The sequence below is a fragment of the Pseudorasbora parva genome, chromosome 14, assembly GCF_024679245.1.
Source record: "Pseudorasbora parva isolate DD20220531a chromosome 14, ASM2467924v1, whole genome shotgun sequence".
In the NCBI taxonomy this organism is placed as follows: Eukaryota; Metazoa; Chordata; class Actinopteri; order Cypriniformes; family Gobionidae; genus Pseudorasbora; species Pseudorasbora parva.
In genome coordinates, this window is record NC_090185.1 from 15,461,707 (window position 1) to 15,479,073 (window position 17,367).

Here is a 17,367-nt window from a genome sequence, read left to right on the forward strand (position 1 = left end):
GGTACAAAGTTGTCATTTTAAGGGTACTGCCCCAGCGACAAGCTGTTGTACCCCTAAAGGTACAATTTTGACACCCTATTTTTCTGTGTGTATTCACTACGGTAAACATGCACTGCTTTGTTTGCGGTTTGTGTATCTGCAGCGTTGGTTTCCTTTTTTTTTTATTGACGAATATATCTGCAGAAATAGACATCTCCTTTACACGTAGGAGCAGAACACACATGCTAGTTGACAGTCGGCTAGAGTCCTTTAGTGTGTTCAGGTGCAGCTTTTTGGCCCAGACGCAGGCGAAAACACTTAGTTCTTTGGCATCAGTTTGGTGTGTCCCAACCCTTAAAGATGAACTTTGTTCACTTGCTGGATCTAAAGATGAACTGCTTACTTTAGACATTTGTTTTTTGCATGATTGAGTAGAGAATTCAACCGAGCAAAACTTTTCCCACACGGAGGGCAGTGATAACCTCCAGTGTGGATATTCATGTGACTTTTAAGGGTACCAATTTGTGCAAAACTCTTGCCACACTGAATACATGGGTACGGCTTCTCTCCAGTGTGGATATTCATGTGACTCCTAAGGGTACTAATTTGTGCAAAACTCTTGCCACACTGATTACATGTGTGTGGTTTCTCTCCAGTGTGGATATTCATGTGACTCTTAAGGGGTCCTTTTTGAGCAAAACTCTTCCCACATTGATCACATGTGTGTGGTTTCTCTCCAGTGTGGATATTCATGTGATTCTTAAGGGTGCCTGTATGTGCAAAACTCTTGCCACACTGATCACATGTGTGCGGTTTCTCTCCAGTGTGGATTTTCATGTGACCCTTAAGGTGTCCTTTTCGCGCAAAACTCTTCCCGCACTGAACACATGTGAAAGGCTTCTCTCCGGTGTGGACCCTCTCATGTGTTTTCAGATGTTCTGACTGACTGAATCCCTTGTCACAGTGTGAACACTTGTAAGGTTTTTCTCCAGTGTGAGTTCTCTGGTGGCGTTTCAGTTGAGCAGCATCAAAAAAGATATTCCCACAATCAAAGCACATATGATTCTTCACACCGCTGTGTCTTTCCAGGTGTGTTTTTAAGGCACTCCGCTCACTAAAACTTTTTCCACACAAAGAACACAAATGAGGTTTCTCCTTTAAATGAATTTCCAGGTGGTTCTTCAGGGAATCTGCCTTAACAAAGTTTTTACCACATTGAACACAGTTATATGGTCTTTCTCCAGAATGAGAACACAGATGTGATGTAAAAGTGCCAGCCTGTCTAAAACTCTTCCCACACCGATCACATGAGTACGGCTTCTCTCTAGTATGGCATTTCATGTGTTTCCTAAGGCCTCCTTTTTTTCTGTAACTCTTCCCACACTGATCACATGTGTGCAGCTTCTCTCCAGTGTGGATTTTCATGTGGTCTAAAATGAAATAAAGATTTAATTTTCAGTAAATCATACAAAAAATTCAAGATGCACATTTTGTCCATAAAATGCATTATCCAGTGCTGTAATTTGGCATTACTAGTGGAAAGGGGAATAGTGCTCAAAGGGCAGACCTGACTAATTTAAAATGAGAATCGTTTACAATGATTTTCATTATCGATTATTATTGATTTTATCGACAAATTGTTCCAGTTCTACCGGATTTACACAGTATACACTGTCGATAACTTTCTTTGCTTTAATTACTAAAAATAATGAAAAACCTTGCCAGTTTAAACATTCTAGCAATTAAAAAAGTTCCACTTATTATTCATGCCATAACTATTTTTTTTATAGTTTATAGAAAGTATGCCATGTCTGATATGTGTGTAATTGGTAATTAATTTCCAAAATGCTAATATGAATCAGTTCTAGGTAAGAATTAATCCTCAAAAAACATTTGGAAGCATGTGTGCTAGTAGGGCTGGTCCAAATACTATTTTTGAGCTTTGAAGCTTTAGTAGTAATCAACACCGAATATTCGAGGGAAAAGTTGAGGTGAGTCTTAAAAGAAAGCTGAGTTTGTTGAAAGTTGGCTCCATTTTGTACCCAGAATATGATTTGCTTCTTTAACTGTTTCACAGTTCTTATGACTGTTCTTATTACATTACCATTAAATCTGACAAACTGCTTTAAATTTTATAGCCTTAATGTTCTTCTGCATCATTAATGAAGAATTGTAAATAAACACCAACCTATTTGTTCTTCAGTATCTTGATGTTTTATTCTGCAGGGTTCTGGATCACCTATTTGTTCTTCAGTATCTTCCTGCTTTATTATGCAGTGTTCTGGGCCATCTCTTTGTTCTTCAGTATCTTCTTGTTTTATTCTGCAGGGCATTGGATGACCTCTTTGTTCTTCAGTATATTCTTGCTTTATTTTGCAGGGTTCTGGACCACCTCTTTGTTCTTCGGTATATTCTTGCATTATTTTGCAGGGTTCGGGACCACCTCTTTGTTCTTCAGTATATTCTTGCATTATTTTGCAGGGTTCGGGACCACCTCTTTGTTCTTCAGTATATTCTTGCTTTATTTTGCAGGGTTCTGGACCACCTCTTTGTTCTTCGGTATATTCTTGCATTATTTTGCAGGGTTCGGGACCACCTCTTTGTTCTTCAGTATATTCTTGCTTTATTTTGCAGGGTTCTGGACCACCTCTTTGTTCTTCGGTATATTCTTGCATTATTTTGCAGGGTTCTGGACCACCTCTTTGTTCTTCGGTATATTCTTGCATTATTTTGCAGGGTTCTGGACCACCTCTTTGTTCTTCGGTATATTCTTGCATTATTTTGCAGGGTTCGGGACCACCTCTTTGTTCTTCAGTATATTCTTGCATTATTTTGCAGGGTTCGGGACCACCTCTTTGTTCTTCAGTATATTCTTGCTTTATTTTGCAGGGTTCTGGACCACCTCTTTGTTCTTCGGTATATTCTTGCATTATTTTGCAGGGTTCTGGATCACCTCTTTGTTCTCCAGCATCTTCTTGTTTTATTCTGCAGGGCATTGGATCACCTCTTTGTTCTTCGGTATCTTCCTGCTATCATTCATGTTTTCAATGTTCTTTCATAAATGTTGTCTTCTTCACTTGTAGCAATACAGCAATATTCCCTGCATTTATTAGTGAATTACTGTGGGGGGAGCTTCATTGAAAATGAATTGCTGTGTAACAGAAGCAGATCTGCAAATATAAATCAGTTATACAATTTACATTTTCCTTAATTGGCATTTCATTCATTTGTGTTGAGTTTGACTATCTATCCATTAAAGTTATGGAATTGTTTTATTTTATTTTAAACAATAATATAAAAAGTTACTCAAAAAATGACATTAATTACATCTTCATCAAAACTGTGCTTTTAATTGTTTTCAAATAAATGCATAAATTATTCCTTCTTACCAAAATAATTTATAAGGTTATATCAAAAGCATATATTTTAACATTAGATGTTAAATCCACTTTTGTTTTATGTAGAATTGTCTATTCAGTATTTAATGCTAGTAGAAGTAATTAAATTATAGAAAAAATAAGAGTAATTTTCAAGAGAAAAGTTATTAATTTACTTACTAATTTTATTTACACCCAGCACTGATTGCAACAACGAAATGAGCTTTAAGTGGCAATTTACAGGTGATCTGAACACATTGGCATAATCAATAATTTGGAAATGTTTTCAGCAGCTCTGTTTATAGTAGCCTATTATGATGCCTTCATGTGCTATGGGAATTATCCAATTTACTAGTTTCCTAGTTTAAAAAAATAAATAATAAATTGGACATAAACGTCCGTCCTCAAGTCTTCAGAAGTGTGATATACTAAATATAGCACGTGAAGGCAGCGTACTCAAGTCTGAAACAATCTTGATCATCAGCAGATTTCACTTTGTGTTTGAGGTAGGCTATTATTTCAGTCAGGATGCTGCCAAAAGAGTATAAAACTACTATATAATGGTATTACTACTCACAATACGAGACGCATAAAATGTACCTAGCGCTCAGAGGACTTAACATCAACTTCTTCTTACTGGCGGGTAGCGGCTTTTAGGCGCATACCGCCACCTCCTGAGCTGGAGTGTAAAGTGTTTACAAGATGAGATCTTTCTCAGTGAATTTTAAAACTTAAAATTCTGCAAAGTAGACTAACTATCAAGTAACATATTTACAAAGGTAAATGTCAAAAGATAAATAAAGGACAAATATAATCATATAAAACATGAACATAAAAGTAAGGACTGCATGCTGAGTTGATGCTTGTCTTTTGTCACAGCTGTAACTGTAAAGATGGAGTGGAGAAACAAAAACGTCATTAATTTTACAACAGTTGTTTTAACTTGAAAACTGGTGACCCCGAACAAAGAACTGAGGGCTTAAATAAAGCAAACTGAGACAGCTGTGATTGAAATCAGTAACCATGGAAACAAACTAAAGGTGGCAAAATGAGAACACAAGTAGCCTAATATATATCCATCAGTAGTTGATTGTATTTTTTAGATGAAAACGCCTATTTTATATTTTTATTTTGGGAGAATCCTATATTTCCTTGAATTGAAACTGGTCTTGAAGATGAACTTCGTTAACTGTGATAAACTTTGGATTTTTTTTTGTTGCGATTTACATAGAAGAGGGTTGTCATATGGCACGTTTGATTTTAATTAGAAAAAGCTGAATCTGAACGTGAATTACTGCGATTTCTGACATTTGGTTTTCGTATGGCTGCATAGAGAAGAAAAACTCCTTCCACAGAGAGAGCAGTGATATTGTTCATTAAAGGGATAGTTCACCCAAAAATGAAAATGTTATGTTTATCTGCTTACCATAGGGCATCCAAGATGTAGGTGTTTGTTTCTTTAGTAGAACACAAAAGAAGACTTTTAACTCCAACCGTTGCTCGTATAACGCATGTCAATGGGGTGTATTTCAATGAGAGCTACTATGAGAGTAAAAACACACATACATATATGTATCTATATTAAATCCCGTGGCTCTTGGCGACTTTTTTATGATGTGATGAGAATATTTTTGTGTGCAAAAACATTTCATTAAATAGCTGTCCATGGAGGGGCTTGGGAGCTCCTATCAAAAATATTTTAATTTGTGTTCTGAAGATAGGGAACGACATGAGGCTGAGTTAAAAAGATCTGATGAATTCTCATGTTTACGTCTAATTGGTTTACAGAGAATGATCATGTTACATGTCTCACATCACCATATAGTAACATTTTCCTAAAGAGCATATTTACTTACTTTTGATGATGTTCTTAAAAGATCTCGAATGGCTCTTCTAAGTATTTAGACGGAGTACTTCAGTGGGGTCTTCTCAGTTGCTAGGTTGTATATCTGGGCTGCCCCGTTAACAGGAGCTGTCGACGGACCATTCTACATCCCAATAGTAAGCTGAAAGTTCCCGTGTGGAGAGCTTATCTCCAATAAACGATTCGTTAAATGAATCTTTAATATGACATGTCATATTGTTTTACCATAACTTTACATCCAATGAGCATCCTTCTATCTGTCTTTTCTTTTTGCTCCACCTTATAGTTTTGCCACAATTATATGCAAACCATTGCATCATTTAGATTTATTGGTGGGAAATCCCCAGTTTTTCCTCTTTCAAAAAACCTCTTAGATAATGGTTTCTCTCAAGGCTGACCATCTGTGTCCCATACATCAATGTCCAACTTTTTGGGACTTTTCCATACAACAGGCCCAGTTTTTTAAATTTAATTATTATAATGATACAGTCTTAAACTTCAGCCGTATGATGGGGAAATCCTTTGATAAACGCAAAGGTACTTAATTACAGTGGATTCTACTGTGAAATCTTCAGAAAATATCATAGCATAGGCAATAACAATAAAAAAGAGAATAAATAATTAAAAAAAATTATTGAGTTGTCTATTACTAATTTTGGATCAGTAGTAATTTATGATATCAAATGATACATCGTTGTCTTATGATCCTTTGCGTTATTATTCAGGATAGAAACTAGAAGTGTGTTATGTATTTAGGATTAATAATTGTTTATTAGTCCATGATAAATCACATAAAAAGTTTACAAGCTGTCTTTTTAACTGAAAAGTTACATGTAAACCCACACAACACATATCCTCAAGAAACATTAAACAATAAAAAAAAGAGACAAGAAACAAGAACTGGGCGGACTTTTTTTTTCAGAAAATGTTTATTGCACATCTTTTGATAAGTATGGTTATAAAACTATAATAGAACATACAGTCAATAATACAAATGTATTTGTTGTAAGACATTGAGCTGGGAAGCGGTCACGTGACAAAAGAACGACTCGGAAACCGAAGAATCTATAAACATTTCTGTCTCCGTTAGTAAAAGTAAAAATACAACAAAACTTTTTGTTGTAATAGAAGATGATTTGAAAAACTAAAACCTAGATCTTTTAATTTATTTTTTCATGCTCTCATTACAAAGCATTTTTGCACTTGATCTTACTGTTATGCAATGATGTATTATTATTATTATATGCGAAATCACGAGAGAAAAAAAGTCCAAATTGTGAGATAAAAAAAAGTCTCAATTGTCTTTTAAATTGTTTTATTCTGTGTCGGAAACTAGCTTCCATAGAGATGTGATCAATGTTTGTGTACACTCTCAGAAAAAAAGGTACAAAAGTAAAAAGTTACTTTATCTTTGTACCTTACTCAACCCTAAATGGTACATATTAGTACCTTAAAGGGTACACATCAGTACTTTAAGAGTGCATATTAGTGCCTTAAAGGTACATATTAGTACCTTTTCTGTTTTGTACCTTAGGGTACCGCCCCAGTGTCAGCAATGTATCTTTTTTTCTGACAGTGTAGATCTGGTGGGGATTTTTTTTATCAGTTTTAGTTTGATACACATGACAATATATCATTGCGACTACATGAAAAGAGGTTTAACTGTTATAAAAAAAAAAAAATTGGCCGCATTAGTGGAGCAAAAGTTTTTAGAATAAACACGAAACACACATGATCGCTGTCATGCTTCATCAGATCTCCTGCAGCCTGGTGCAGCTGCTCTTGAAACTGCACCAGCTGTATCAGCCGGCTGGTCTCGTATCACTCTCGCGGTACTTTGTTGACATACGTCACACTCACGTGCCGACGGCACTGCCTCAAGTCGGACAAAATTTCTAACGGCTGCTTCTAGTCAGCCGCCGATTGGTCTGCGCATTGCTGATGAAGTCGAACCAGCCTAAGATTTTCATGTTAAAGAAGGCGGAGCCTCAAAGCACACATTACGTTATTGCCACTGACCAATGGAAGTATGAAGGTGTTTACCAGCCGGTGTCATGAAAAATCCTGTCCCCCTGTGAAATCCAAGAGCGATTCTATTGGCTGAAAGAAATTTTAATAGGTAATCTGTTCAGAGCCTGATTACAATTCTTACACAATCGCGTTTTGATTTTTGCTGTTTAAATTGTGTTAAAATAGTCTTTAATGTCTTACAAAGCACATGTTTCATGTATTAGTAGTTTATAACTGAAGCTATAAGTGCTTATATAAGTATATAATTCAGAACATGTTTTTGCTCCCATTATAGCAATCAATTAAATATTTTAAATAAATGTTTTGCGTGTGTACTTATTATGGCAATGAATTCATAGTTTATTAGTTTATTATTTAGTTATTTTCAAACAATTAATTGTCCAGAACCATGCATAACAACTTTTGATCAGGCATTTAAAACCGCTACCAGCGGACACGATTTCACAGGGGGACAGGATTTGTCATGACACCGGAGCTACATTTTCCAAAATGTCGCTTTGGCAGGCTGTTTTGAATTCCTCAAACAAACACAAAACAAACTTGTTTTGGCCTGATTTTATTTCAAATTACATCACATCAGTTTGTTCTTAGATTTTGCTTGAAGTATATTGGAGTATTACTACTCATAAGCAATAATGCATATAGACATTTATAATACTGAATTTGTGTAAGACAGACAATGCCAGAGGGAGCTACAGGCAACATTTAAAATCTAGAAGTGCATTTTCAGAAAGAAAAAAAACCTGCAGATGGACAATATGGCCACTTTAATATTCAGAACAACAGTGATAAAAAAAATCAGTTGACAAACAAAATTTGTTGAGAGTCAACAAAATGGAATGAAATGTAATATATTTACTGCTAAAGTTGAGTATTTGTTGCCTATTTGAAATGCTTTACAAACCAGTTATTTTCAAAGGCAAGAAACAGAAATTCTGTGACAAGCACACACTGTACCTGCTCAGATTCTGAGTCTAAGTGAGACCCACAGTGGGCTTTGGTCAATTAAACTAATCTATTAGTTCAGCCAGAATGTGCTGTAGTTAGTCTTGCATGTTTCATAGCTACAGACAGCAGAATGAAATAAGAACAAAGTTAACACTCTTGAATCATTCCCCTATATAACGATCAATTGAATTAATAACAAAACAAGTAAATATTCTCTGGAAGTTGGGTCATCATAGATCTGACAATCACACCCAAGTATGTCAGAATACACAAAGGTCATCTACTGTTTTCAGATGGGAAACCAACAACTGATTTTATTTTAAACTTATTTTACATGACTGATGAATAGGATATTACATTATTAATAGGTGAAGCCCTGTTCATCTATTCAAAACTGCTATTATTCATGCTATTAAAACTATTCATGGAAGGCAAGAGAGATTGAGTTGTCATTTGTCATCATCTGAAAAACTATTTTTACAAATACATTTGTTTTTGTATGACTTTATTAATACACAGTTGAGTCACGAAACTCTTATGAGCATCTGATTGGTTCTATTAAATCTATCAGCACAGCTAATCAATCTCTCTTGCCTTTCTAAGCAACTCAATTAATTTACGCCCAGCCCTGCTTCAGCTCAGTACTAGTCTCAGCCTTAGACGTCACGCCCATGGACCGTTGGCTGAACGTCTGATGCATATGGCACACAACCTCTTGGGTGACCCTTGACTAATGAAAGCTGTGACAGAGTCCAGACATTCTGCCATCAGTCTGAAGGTCTGAGTCAGAGTTCTGGCTGCGCAAGATCAGTACTGCAAGCTATGGTAATCTTTTCACCCTACTCTTACCCAGTAGCCTAGAAATCTAGACGCAGCGAGTGTCGTCTAGCAACTCTCAATACAGTTATGAGCTGTAAATACCAAACTCGGGTCAGGCCAGTCTCATCGTGTATAGAGTTGGTGGGCGGGGCTTAACATAATGATGGCAGAGTTGTGCTTGCGTGCTTCTAGTAAACATAGAAGCTGGCGAACGGCGGTTTTTCGAATCAGCTTTGACCGTGACTCTGGAAGACTTGGAGTTAAGCTTATCTCCGAGGAAAGAACAAAGAACGGCACTGAATTCTTAAAAAGGGAAGATGTGTTCAGAGTTTTGCCGACCGGATACGGCGAAAGTTTAATCTATCAACTAGCTCCGCTTCACGTTGCTCTGTTTGGTTGTAGTGCTATCCAATTTTGTGCAGAGGGAGTTTGAAAGATAACCGTTTATCCCGCCCCTCGGATTGAGCCCTGTCAATAGTGAGTTTCCAGATCAAACATCTCGATGTGGGTCTGGCTTGTCAGGTACGAGGGTTCTCATTACTTTACCATGCAGCATCCTGTATCATAATTCTTGTAATTCTGAGCATTTTTCAGAGTGGTTAGCCTTTCCTAATGCCAGCAGCATCAGTATAGAAGATTTAGTCCGCCAAGACCAATTCTACCCACACTACAATGCAATAAAAAAGATCTTCACTCTGGGCAACTAAATAATCTATATCACTAGCCATTGGCTAATAAACTCGTAGATTTTACTTTCCAGTGTGTGCTAGAGGCTAAGTATACATTTATTTATTTCAGCTCAAAGGATGCTCACTAGTGTATCTGCATTTGACAGTGTAAACTATAGGGTGAAGGCACATGACTCGCCGTCACTTTGCAGAGAGCACTATGTTTCTCACACACACGCAAAGATAGTCTATGACTTACATGTAAATGATGTTCTTTGCTTTTTCTGTAAAAAATAATGGAATAAGCTAAAGATATGCCAGTTTCTCTGCAGAACTAATGAACAAATAGCAATCTCATTGGCTGGTGCTGGCTATCTATTGCCGTCCCTCTTTTGAAGTCAGCAAATAACTCAGATCGAATGCTGACAACTTCATTAATATTCATGCACTCAGCAGCTCATCAATCCTTAGTGTGTTGTATATTGTTATAAGTAGTAGAATTGTTTATCTTACTAATATTATTAATATAAAATTATCTGGCAAGTAAACAAACAAAACAAAACTAGCCAATGGCAATTCTATTGCCAAGGTGTGCATAGAGGGCTGCAATAAATGCTGTTAATTCTATTTTGAGAGTTGCCGTGATTGAAAATGTGAAGCACTGTGAACTACTCACCTCCCCTCAGAAGATCTGAAGCTGACTAAATCTTTAAACAAGGACTTCCCACAATCAAACCTCATATGATACTTTACACCACTGTCTCTTTTCTGGTGTATCCAGTCATGAAAAACTCTTTCCACACAAAGAACACACGTCCTTTGAATGAACTTTCAGGTGCTTCTTCAGGGAATCTGCCCAAAACAGAAATTTACCACACTGGTCACAGTTAAATAACCTTTCTCCAGATGTAAATTAAAAGCACTTACATGTGTGTGGGATCTCTCTAGAGTGGATTTTCATGCGTTTCCTTTTAATGTCAAAGTCTTCCCACACTAATCCCATGTGAAAGGAATGTGAAGTTTAAGCCTTTTTTTGCATGGGAAACTTTCCAAGATGAGCAGGTTTTTTTTACTCCTTTTAAGTAAAAAACGACTCCCAGTCTGTGTGAGCAGCTACGATTTTTCTCCAGTATTGACATTGATTTTCTCCTTCTTTTCACCCAGTTCTTCGCTTTCCTTATTCTCTTCCATCAGTTCTAAAATGAAAGTTAAAATTTGTTAATTTTCAGTAAATCATAGAAAAAATCTGAGATAAATGTGAAGGGAAAGGGATATAATAGAAATAGGCAACTGCTTAACACAGCTAAAATTGCACAAAGTTTTATTTTGTTCAACACAAATCTTTTAATGCATTGAGAGATGCATTAAAGGTTGAGATGCATTAAGAGGTGCCTTTTTTAAATTGTTTTCTATAGAGCAGGGGTGTCAAACTCAGTTCCTGGAGGGCCACAGCCCTGCAGAGTTAATAAAGTCCTATAGGCTTATTTGAAAACTAGAGGTATGTGTGTTGGAACAGAGTTGGAGCTAAACTCTGCAGGGCTGTAGCCCTCCAGGAACTAAGATGGACACCCCTGCTATAAAGGGTTTGTACGTCACCGTCAGTTTGAGTGAGTGCGGAATGAGAGCAGCATTGGTTTACACTACAGTGTGAATGCTGTGGGAAAATAAACACAAAACTCCAGTCACTCAGAAGCTTTTCTCCCACTCAGTCCTGGCTGAGGGGGGCGTGTTGCGGGGTAAAAGTGGCATCAATGCATACCCTCTATTGGCAGAGAGTTTTGTGCGCTGTATATGCGAGGCGCCTCGCGTTTTAGCCGCCTGATGCACCACACGTTTTTGTGCTCAAAACGCCTGAAGTCGTTTTTTTACATTGTCCAATCAAATGAATGGAGAGGCGGGCCTTCTGTTGTGGTGACGTTTTCCTTGATTAGACTGACAGGACAGCTGATTTGGGGGTTGTCTAGCAACTTAAAAAAACGCACCGCACTGCTCTTTTCTTAATAAAAATAAAAAAAGTCAACAAAAAAAAATTCCTGAAAAACATGTTCCGTCTGACCAGGGCCTTTGTGATTATAAAGGGAGGCTCTTCTTTTTTTGTCTGTTAACTACCCATGCACAATCTGACATTTTTTTATTTGTCAATGCTGCATACAAGTTTTCAGACTGAGCCTAATTCAATGTGCTTATGCCACCAAATTAGGAAAATGATTAAAATCACAGAATGATTTGTAGAAGTTTAATTTTGATCAAGGTCAGCCGCCTGGATCAATTAGTCACCATAATATTCTTCAACATTACTAATAAGAAATCAAGAATAAACGCCAACCTATTTGTTCTTCAGTATCATGGAGAACTGTCCACTCCTCAACATCATCTTCTTCCAGTGTAACTGTGATCTCTGTCATTGTTCTGCCAAAAACAGTATACAACACAAAAAAAAGACACAAGATAAATATTCAACATTTCAGATTTCACACTCATTCTTACTGACTAATCACGTGTATGTAAATGAGTGACATACTCATGAGTGATCATGTGACTCAAGAATTTCTACTAAAGCTTAATAAAATGGATCATACATTTTTGTCAAAGTTTGTTTTGTTTTGTTTTTTGTTCATTTTTATCTTAAAGGGACAGTTCACCCAAAAAATTTAAATTCTGCTTAACACGAGAATGAACCTCGATGGTTCTCACATCAAACAAACATACTTGAGATTGTTTACCACAACAGATGTGTGAGTTGATGAATATTATAGGTGAATAAAAGTCTAAATTCAATCTATTCATCATATAAAGTGATTGTCTCTTCAGAAAATGTGGAATAAAGTGCTCAATAAATATGGACTAGCTTTATGAACTTTTTGAAGCATCAAAGTGTTGCTTAGCTGTCAATGGAGGGAGAGAAAGCACTCAGATTTCATCAAAAAAGATTGTCATTTGTGTTCCAAATCTAACGAAAGTCTTATGGGTTTGGAACGACACAAGTGTGAGTACTTAATGAATTTCTGGGTGAACTATTCCTTTAAATTTGTCAAATCTATATGAATTTGGTTCAAATCTACCAAATCTAATGGTTTCAGCTGAATCTCCATATTTGAGTTTATATGAATCTCACCCCATGTCCCAACAACATGTGAATGACAAGATTCTACTGATTTTTAGTCATAAGTCCAGTCCAGTCATGGTACAGCATATATGATGTTTAACATTGTTATTTGGAGAGGGATTTATGACAAATACATTTTCATGGTAGACAAATAATAGAAACTAAGCCATCAAGAATATGTCCTGCAACACACTACAGCAGTTAAGACAAACTCAGATTTATACAAGAGATTTTTTTTCACTTATTGCATCATATTTGGAGAGGATGCAGATTCTGAAAATACATTCTGAAAGTACATACCGTGAATTTGGACAGCTATTTTTTGCATGAGTGAGCAGAGTAGCTAATTGAGTGAAACTCTTCCGACATGCGTGGCAGTGATACGGCTTCTCTCCGGTGTGGATCCTCTCATGAGCTTTCAGATGTTGTGACTGATTGAATCTCTTGTCACAGTGTGAACACTTGTAAGGTTTTTCTCCAGTGTGAACTCTCTGGTGACGTTTCAGTTTGTTAGCCGTAGTAAATGTCCTCAAACACTCAACGCATGCATGTGCATCAAAACCGGTATGTATTTTCTGGTGTATTTTAAAAGCACCCAGCCATTTAAAATTCTTTCCACATGAAGAACACATGTAAGGTTTGTCACTTGCATGAACTTTCAGGTGCTTCTTCAGGGTATCTGCCCCAAAAAAGTTTTTACCACACTGATAACAGAAATATTTTCTTTCTCCAGAATGAGAATACAGATGTGATTTAAAAGCGCTTACATGTTTGAAACGCATCCCACACTGATTGCATTCGTAAGGCTTCTCTCCAGTGTGGATATTCATGTGGTCATTAAGGGTTCCTTTGTGTGTGAAACTCTTCCCGCACTGATCACAAGTGTACGGCTTCTCTCCAGTGTGGGTCTTCTCATGTGTTTTCATGTTTCCTAACTGACTGAATCTCTTGTCACAGTGTGAACACTTGTAAGGTTTTTCTCCAGTGTGAGTTCTCTGATGCTTTTTCAATTCGACATTTTTAAAGAAGGTCTTCCCACAATCAAAGCACATATAATTCTTTACACCGCTATGTCTTCTTTTCTGGTGTAATTTTAAAGCAGCCAGCTGACTGAAGTTTTTTCCACACAAAGGACACACATGAGGCTTCTCATTTGAATGAATGTTCAGGTGGTTCTTCAGTGCATCTGCACCAACAAAGTTTTTACCACACAGATCACAGGAATATGGCTTCTCTTCAGTGTGGATTTTCATGTGTTCTTTAAGGTTTCCTTTTCGCGTGAAACTCTTCCCACACTGATCACATGTGTGTGGCCTCTCTCCAGTGTGGACTGCTGTGTGCTTCTTAAGGTTTCCTTTTAGTGTGAAACTCTTCCCACACTGATCACATGTGAAAGGCTTCTCACCACTATGAATTCTTAAGTGAAGTTTAAGACTTTTCTTATATGGGAAACTCTTTTCACACTGAGAGCAGGTAAAAGATTTGTTAGCTTCTTTTTTCAGTTGAAAATTATTTTCAGTCTGTGAGCAACTTTCTTCAGTTTTGACACATTGTTCGTCTGCTTCCCTAATTTCTTCACCCTCCTTGTTCTCTTCTATCACATCTAAAATGAAAGTAAACAAAGTTCATTTTAAACATTCAGAACTCAAAATTTAAAAAAGAGAGTATGACATTACCAGTATCCAGCTCATGGAAAGGGTTCATTTATATTAACTTGCTACTTCAGTGCAATTTCAAGTTTTATGACATTTCTATCTAAAACCACTTAATCTACTGAATTGCTTTATAATCTTAATGAACTTCAGCATCATTAGTAAATAATCAAGATTAAACACCAACCTTCCTCTTCCTGCTTTATTCTGTGGGGTTCTGGATCGCCTCTTTGTTTTTCTGGATCTTCATGTTTTATTCTATAGGGTTCAGGATAATTCATGTTCTCACAGTTCTTTCATAATCTCTCATAAAATGTTCTTCACTTGATGGGAATATTCCAACATTTGTTGGTAAAGTATGATCAAAATCTATAAAAATACAATAGTTTAATTAATTCACACATTTAAACATTTATATTTTGTGTTCAGAAATGTGAAATTACTGAATGTTTTTATTCTTACCTTTATCTGCAATATGATTGCATTAAAGAAATATAGAAAAATAATCAACTTTGGGTTTGGCAAGATATAAAGAGGTTCTGTAAAAATTTCTATGTTAACTCCTCTGTTCTCCAATCCAGACCTTGCCGTCTGCTCTGTCTATTTGTAAGAATGTTTTTATCTGTAACAAAATAACAGAACAAAACTACAAATGTGTGCACAGGATGTACCTCACTCCACTAAGTTAAGATATACCCTAATGTATCACCTAGATGTCGAAGATGTAAAGCATATACAGGATTAATTATTCACATTTTCTGGGGATGTAAAAAACATACATTTTTTGGGAAAGTGGTACATGACTCTCGATTATGTAACAGTCAGTGTAGTCTGTGAGGGGAATTCTTGATGTGCGATGTCCAGCAGCGCTGCAGCAACACTTGAAGCAAGTCTGCAACCTTAGCCGGAAAAAAAACGGCTAACACTACGGTACGCAGGGAAGGAGACAAGAGGCTGTTTTTGTTTTTGTCAGTAAAGAGGCTTCATACATGCTGAATAAACTGAAGGAAGGAAATACCATATCATTTAAAGATTTGACTGCCTGGCTGCTAATCTCTCTGGCCACATTAGGTGGATATGCTTTGAAAACAATAAATTGATCATACAGGTAATCTGAAGATATCAGCATAATGAATGAGAATGAAAATATTGACTCAACAGAAACGGTCCTAAAACAAGCCTTACATAATCATAAGAAAATATTTGACTTTATTCGAAATTTGCGGTAGAGACATATTAGAGTCAGGATATGATTATCTCAAAAGAGAATTAAGAAAATAACTCAAATGTTTGTGGAATGTGCTGTAATAAGTAGGAAAAAGAGTGGGAATATCTCTTTTAGCTGCAAATTATTGGTCAAATAGTGTGCATAAAACCATATTTAAAATTAATTAGAAGTTATTAGACATACATGGCAGTGATACTAGTCACTAAAATGTGTTTGTATTTTAGTTATTGAAATTTGGAGGCCAAAGAATACATTTTATTTATTTGAATTAAAAAAAAAAACTTTATTCGTTGAAATTTCATAATTAGGCAATAGGCATACACATCAGTCATAAATCAATCAAATTTATTTGTTGAAACGTGGTAGCCATAGAGAGTAATTTTTTCAATAGTTTCCAATACAATATTCATAATTAAATTGTTAATTTTCTCTTTATTGCTTAAAATGTATTACATCAGCATTATAGGCACACACGGCATTCATAGTCATTCAAGTCAAGTTATTATAATTATTTATTTAGACAATACTTTTATTCAATATACAATCACTCAATATTACACAACGCCTATTATACTGCTACATGGTTGCTAGTGTTACTGCCGTAAATGAGTCTACTCTGCCTTCTCTTATAATATTTTTTCTCATAGACAAATCTTAGAACAAAAGCATTGTTTAGCGAAAAACATGTTAAAGATTGGCGTCCAGGCAGTCAAATCTTTAAATGATAAGCTATTTCCTTCCTTCTCTTTCTTCAGCATGTGTGAAGCCTCTTTACTGACAAAAACAAAAACGGCCTCTTGTCTCCTTCCCTGCGTGTACCGTAGTGTTAGCCGTTATTTTTTTCGGCTAAGGTTGCAGACTTGCTTCAAGTGTTGCTGCAGCGCTGCTGCACATCGGACCTCAAGATTTCCCATCACAGAATACACTGACTGTGACATAATCGCGACAAAACATTGAAACGATAATTCACACCAACATACATAACGTTAAACACATGAAAATCAGTGATGTCTCAATGAATTATTAAACATTAGTTCCTCACATTGACGCTAAGCTAAATGTTTATTCAGTCAAACACACCCCAGAAGAGACACAACAACAGCAGCAATGAAAACGATACAGAAGTGACTGAATAAAATGTCAACCTTGTTTATGAATCAGTAAATATGAACTCACCTCACTCAGAAGACTGCTCGCTGTTGAGTGAGAGGGTGCTAAATGTGACGTCATCAGAGCGAGGCGAAATATTTTGTCTTTTTATTTAACGAAGATTACATATATTTAAAAAAAACACTTAAGATGACGCTAAGTAAAGCAAGGCAATAAAGTAGGCTACATTTTTTTAAAGATACAGTAAACAGAGAGAGTCTAGTCTAAGTAATTCATAATACATTTAAAGCAATAAATAAATTAAATATAGCTATAATAAATTAATTAAAATAAATAGAAATAAACATGAAAAAAAATCAGGAAATCAGAAATGTAACTTTGATAATGAAACCTTTTTTTAGTCAACATAGCAGTTTTTGCAGCTTTCTTTAACTTTAAATTGACAAAATACAAAATAAAGCTTTACATTTATGTGTAAATTATATATTTTATATATCTAACTGTTGAAATTTACAACAGGGCCTAACTGTTCACTACTTTAAAATGCATTTAAAATTACAGACCAGTGACACTAGAGGGAGTCAA

At 36.0% G+C, this 17,367-nt stretch overlaps 2 protein-coding genes across 4 annotated transcripts; both read right to left on the reverse strand.

Moving 5' to 3' along the window:
* Nucleotides 1-83: 83 nt before the first annotated feature.
* On the reverse strand, nucleotides 84-2,359 carry LOC137040156 (gastrula zinc finger protein XlCGF57.1-like). The gene is made up of 2 exons (XM_067415582.1): nucleotides 2,168-2,359; nucleotides 84-1,409 (listed from the first exon to the last, which is right to left on the reverse strand). Exons 1-2 carry the CDS (start codon nucleotides 2,310-2,312, stop codon nucleotides 379-381), a joined length of 1,176 nt encoding a protein of 391 aa, XP_067271683.1. The 5' UTR covers nucleotides 2,313-2,359; the 3' UTR covers nucleotides 84-378.
* Nucleotides 2,360-7,307: 4,948 nt separating this feature from the next.
* On the reverse strand, nucleotides 7,308-16,938 carry LOC137040152 (zinc finger protein 271-like). Of its 3 annotated transcripts, XR_010897863.1 has the most exons (7): nucleotides 16,849-16,938; nucleotides 14,907-15,066; nucleotides 14,632-14,813; nucleotides 13,093-14,395; nucleotides 12,013-12,095; nucleotides 10,614-10,882; nucleotides 7,308-10,538 (listed from the first exon to the last, which is right to left on the reverse strand). XR_010897863.1 is itself a non-coding variant. In XM_067415573.1 (6 exons), the coding sequence occupies exons 3-6, from the start codon at nucleotides 14,723-14,725 to the stop codon at nucleotides 10,800-10,802; spliced, it is 1,563 nt and encodes a 520-aa protein (XP_067271674.1). In that variant the 5' UTR covers nucleotides 14,726-14,813; nucleotides 14,907-15,066; nucleotides 16,849-16,938; the 3' UTR covers nucleotides 7,308-10,799. The 3 variants fall into 3 exon arrangements, 2 of the variants coding, with proteins under 2 accessions (XP_067271674.1, XP_067271675.1); XM_067415573.1 differs by having other exon boundaries at nucleotides 7,308-10,882; XM_067415574.1 differs by lacking the exon at nucleotides 16,849-16,938 and adding an exon at nucleotides 15,154-15,194 and having other exon boundaries at nucleotides 7,308-10,882.
* Nucleotides 16,939-17,367: the final 429 nt, after the last annotated feature.

Excerpts from the sequence above, each read along its gene's own strand:
- LOC137040152 (XM_067415573.1), bottom strand. The coding sequence starts at position 14,725 with ATGAATTATCCTGAACCCTATAGAATAAAACATGAAGATCCAGAAAAA. Across the intron at positions 14,396-14,631 it reads AATAAAGCAGGAAGAGGAAG|ATGTGATAGAAGAGAACAAG; the intron begins GTTGGTGTTTAA and ends CTTTCATTTTAG. Across the intron at positions 10,883-12,012 it reads TGATACTGAAGAACAAATAG|AACTGATGGAAGAGAATAAG; the intron begins GTTGGCGTTTAT and ends CTTTCATTTTAG.
- LOC137040156 (XM_067415582.1), bottom strand. The coding sequence starts at position 2,312 with ATGCCCTGCAGAATAAAACAAGAAGATACTGAAGAACAAAGAGATGGC. Across the intron at positions 1,410-2,167 it reads AGATACTGAAGAACAAATAG|ACCACATGAAAATCCACACT; the intron begins GTTGGTGTTTAT and ends ATTTCATTTTAG.